General features: G+C 43.8%; 1 protein-coding gene across 1 annotated transcript; it reads left to right on the forward strand.

The window, feature by feature from the left end:
- Positions 1-54: 54 nt before the first annotated feature.
- MED18 (mediator complex subunit 18) lies at positions 55-753 on the forward strand (the record flags this gene model as incomplete). Its single annotated transcript, XM_010287485.1, is given in 2 exon segments — positions 55-193; positions 195-753. Coding segments are annotated over 2 exon segments (578 nt in total), but the record flags the coding sequence as incomplete, so codon positions are not given.
- Between the last annotated feature and the right edge of the window lie 2,157 nt (positions 754-2,910).

Here is a 2,910-nt window from a genome sequence, read left to right on the forward strand (position 1 = left end):
TGAGGGGGGCTGCGGTGCCCCACACCGTGGGGAGGGGAGAGGAAGGGAGAACAGATAAGGGAGTAACCGAGGCACTGTCTCCGCCCGCCGCAGGAAGCGTTTTGGACCAGAGCCTGGAGAGCCTGCTGCACCGCCTGCGCGGCCTGTGCGACAACATGGAGCCGGAGACCTTTCTGGACCACGAGATGGTGTTCCAAAGCCAGCCCCTTCGTGCTGCGGGCGCGGCGGTCCATGGACAAAAGCGGGATGCCCTGGCATCTGCGCTACCTGGGCCAGCCAGAAATAGGCGACAAGAACCGCCATGCACTGGTGCGCAACTGTGTAGATATTGCTACTTCAGACAACCTGACGGACTTCCTGGTGGAGATGGGCTTCCGCATGGACCACGAGTTTGTGGCCAAAGGGCACGTGTTCCGCAAAGGCATCATGAAGATCGTGGTGTACAAGATCTTCCGCATTCTGGTGCCAGGAAACACGGAGAGCATTGAGCCGCTCTCCCTCTCCTACCTGGTGGAGCTCAGTGTGGTTGCGCCAGCAGGACAGGATGTCGTTTCTGATGACATGAGGAACTTTGCCGAGCAACTAAAGCCTCTAGTACACCTGGAAAAAATTGACCCCAAAAGACTAATGTGATTGAAAAGGCATTGGTTTTGTTAGTGTTCCTGAAGGTGTTTTTCTAAAATGCCTTTTACGGACAAATCAAAACAGGGAGATAGGAATAAAGGACTATGTATCAGTGTTTTGTCAACTGCAGTTACTGAGTGCTTTTTCCTTCACTTGAGGGTGCAAACAGAAATGGACACTTTAATGCCATTCAGAACATCAATAAATGCTAATACTGGTACTTGTCCTTCGCTTATTGGGGAGATATCTGTTAGGCAGTATATTTTCTAACAATCCAAAAATGTCAGACTTACTGGTATTCATCCTTCTGTGTACCCACATACCAGTGTTGCTTGCTTGCTTTTTTTTTTTAAAGCACCATTCATGTATACTACCCCGTCATCCTTTTTTCTTTTAAATAATATGTGAAGTTCATATCCTTTAATGCAGGGGGTGGTGTTTAACACAAGCATAGACCTGGGAACTACACAGTATAAAAGCAAGTGTACACCTGTTTACAATAGAATAGTAAATAATAGAATGTGTGACAGGAACAGCTAGGACACAAGATACTGCAGCGAAACTGTTTCTGACATAACCAAAGTTAGAATTGGAAAACAATTAAGCAGTATTACAACTGATGAGGTTTCAAATGTTATGATGCTGTTCCATCTTCTTCACTGAAGGTGGGTACAGGAGTCTTAGCTAATGAGAAAGCAGTAAATTACCTGTGTGTTTTTTAGTATTAGACTTCTCACACCTGACAGCAATAATTAAGAACATCATACTGCTGCTAACTGAACCAGTGATGATTTTGGTTAGCACCTCTCGATCATAGGATGGTTAGTTAACCCTCCCTATATTTCAATGATATTTGAATTAGGTTTAAGAGTTTTCAAATACAGTTCAAAAAAAAAAAGGTTGGGAAAAACAAGAAGCTTATTTAAATTTCTCAAGTTCTTTACAGAAGGCAACCATTTTACCCAGTACTAAAATGGCACCAGCCTCTGTCAGAGACATTGCCACCCTTTAGCACCACACAAGTCATAAACAACTAAAGGCAAAGACCACTCCCACAAAAAGCCTCGAAAAAAGCCTTTTACCTTAACAGCTACATTGTCAACACTGGAGTTTGGACAAGATAGGCTATGACAACCGGATTAGTGCTCACCAAGTGCAGTGTTTCAAGCATTTCACTGATGCAGGGTGTACATAAGGGGTGTGGGGACAACTGAGTACTTGACTGCCAGCTGGAGAACGCCATTATGTTGAATGCATAACAATTTTCCAGCAGGGCACAAGCAGCTGGGCTGGAAATATTTTCTGGAAGGTATGGACACACAATTCTTTAGTTCATACTCAGCCATGACCCGCCTCATCAGACAGCACACTTTCCTGGGTCTGGGAATTCTTTAGGATACTGTTACAGGGCCATAACTTGCGGGGGGTGAGGGGTAGGTCCCCGAGCTCTGCCCATAGCAGGAAGCTGAGCTTGCTGGCTTGCTCCTCCAGCCAGCTGCAGTCCCACGCCACTGGGTGGGAATCCTCAGGGTTGTTGTCATATCCTGCCACCATAACACTGGTTAGGAATTGCTTGCCACAGTCTCACATGGATTGTCTCTCATGACACGAAATTTTAGAAAGAAGGCCAATAGATCAGAAAAGTTGAACATTGTATGCCAGCTTTTGAAAGGGTCCATAGTTTTAACTATGAAGACACACAGAAAGCAGTAAGTATGCAGGTCCTTCCCATTGCGTCCGAAAGGAATTCGCTTGGTAATTTACCTTCCAACCATCTTTCTAAGTGGAGGGGCCAACACACCACAGAAGTTTTACATGGATGTAGTGGTGCTAGAGAGGAAAATCCCATATGGCATTTCAGGCACGAGACTGAATGGAAAGTTCCTGTTTGAAGTTTTCATACTTTAGATGACAACAGGTCTGACAATTGCTTGGTCTAAGTCCTCAACAATAAAAGTAATAATTTAAAATAGTTCTTTTTAAGGAGAATTATTTTAAACCTTAAAAATTGTAGCAATTCATGTCACCAGTCTCCCTCATTCTAGCTGCAATGCATGCATAGAAGAGGCAAGTGTGCAGAGAAAAAAGCTTACTGCATCAATCGTTACAGCTGAAGAAAAATGGACACTTCAGGCACCTAATGCTCAAAAAGTGTATCCCTTATATTTAATGAAATACCTTTCTTTCCTCCTATGAAACTTAGCTTTTATAGCTAGAGACTAAAGATAATAACAATAAAATTAGTAATACACACTGGTAAATTGCATGGCATAATCCCAACTAATT

The sequence above is a fragment of the Phaethon lepturus genome, unplaced genomic scaffold (genome assembly GCF_000687285.1).
Source record: "Phaethon lepturus isolate BGI_N335 unplaced genomic scaffold, ASM68728v1 scaffold43595, whole genome shotgun sequence".
NCBI classification, from domain to species: domain Eukaryota; kingdom Metazoa; phylum Chordata; class Aves; order Phaethontiformes; family Phaethontidae; genus Phaethon; species Phaethon lepturus.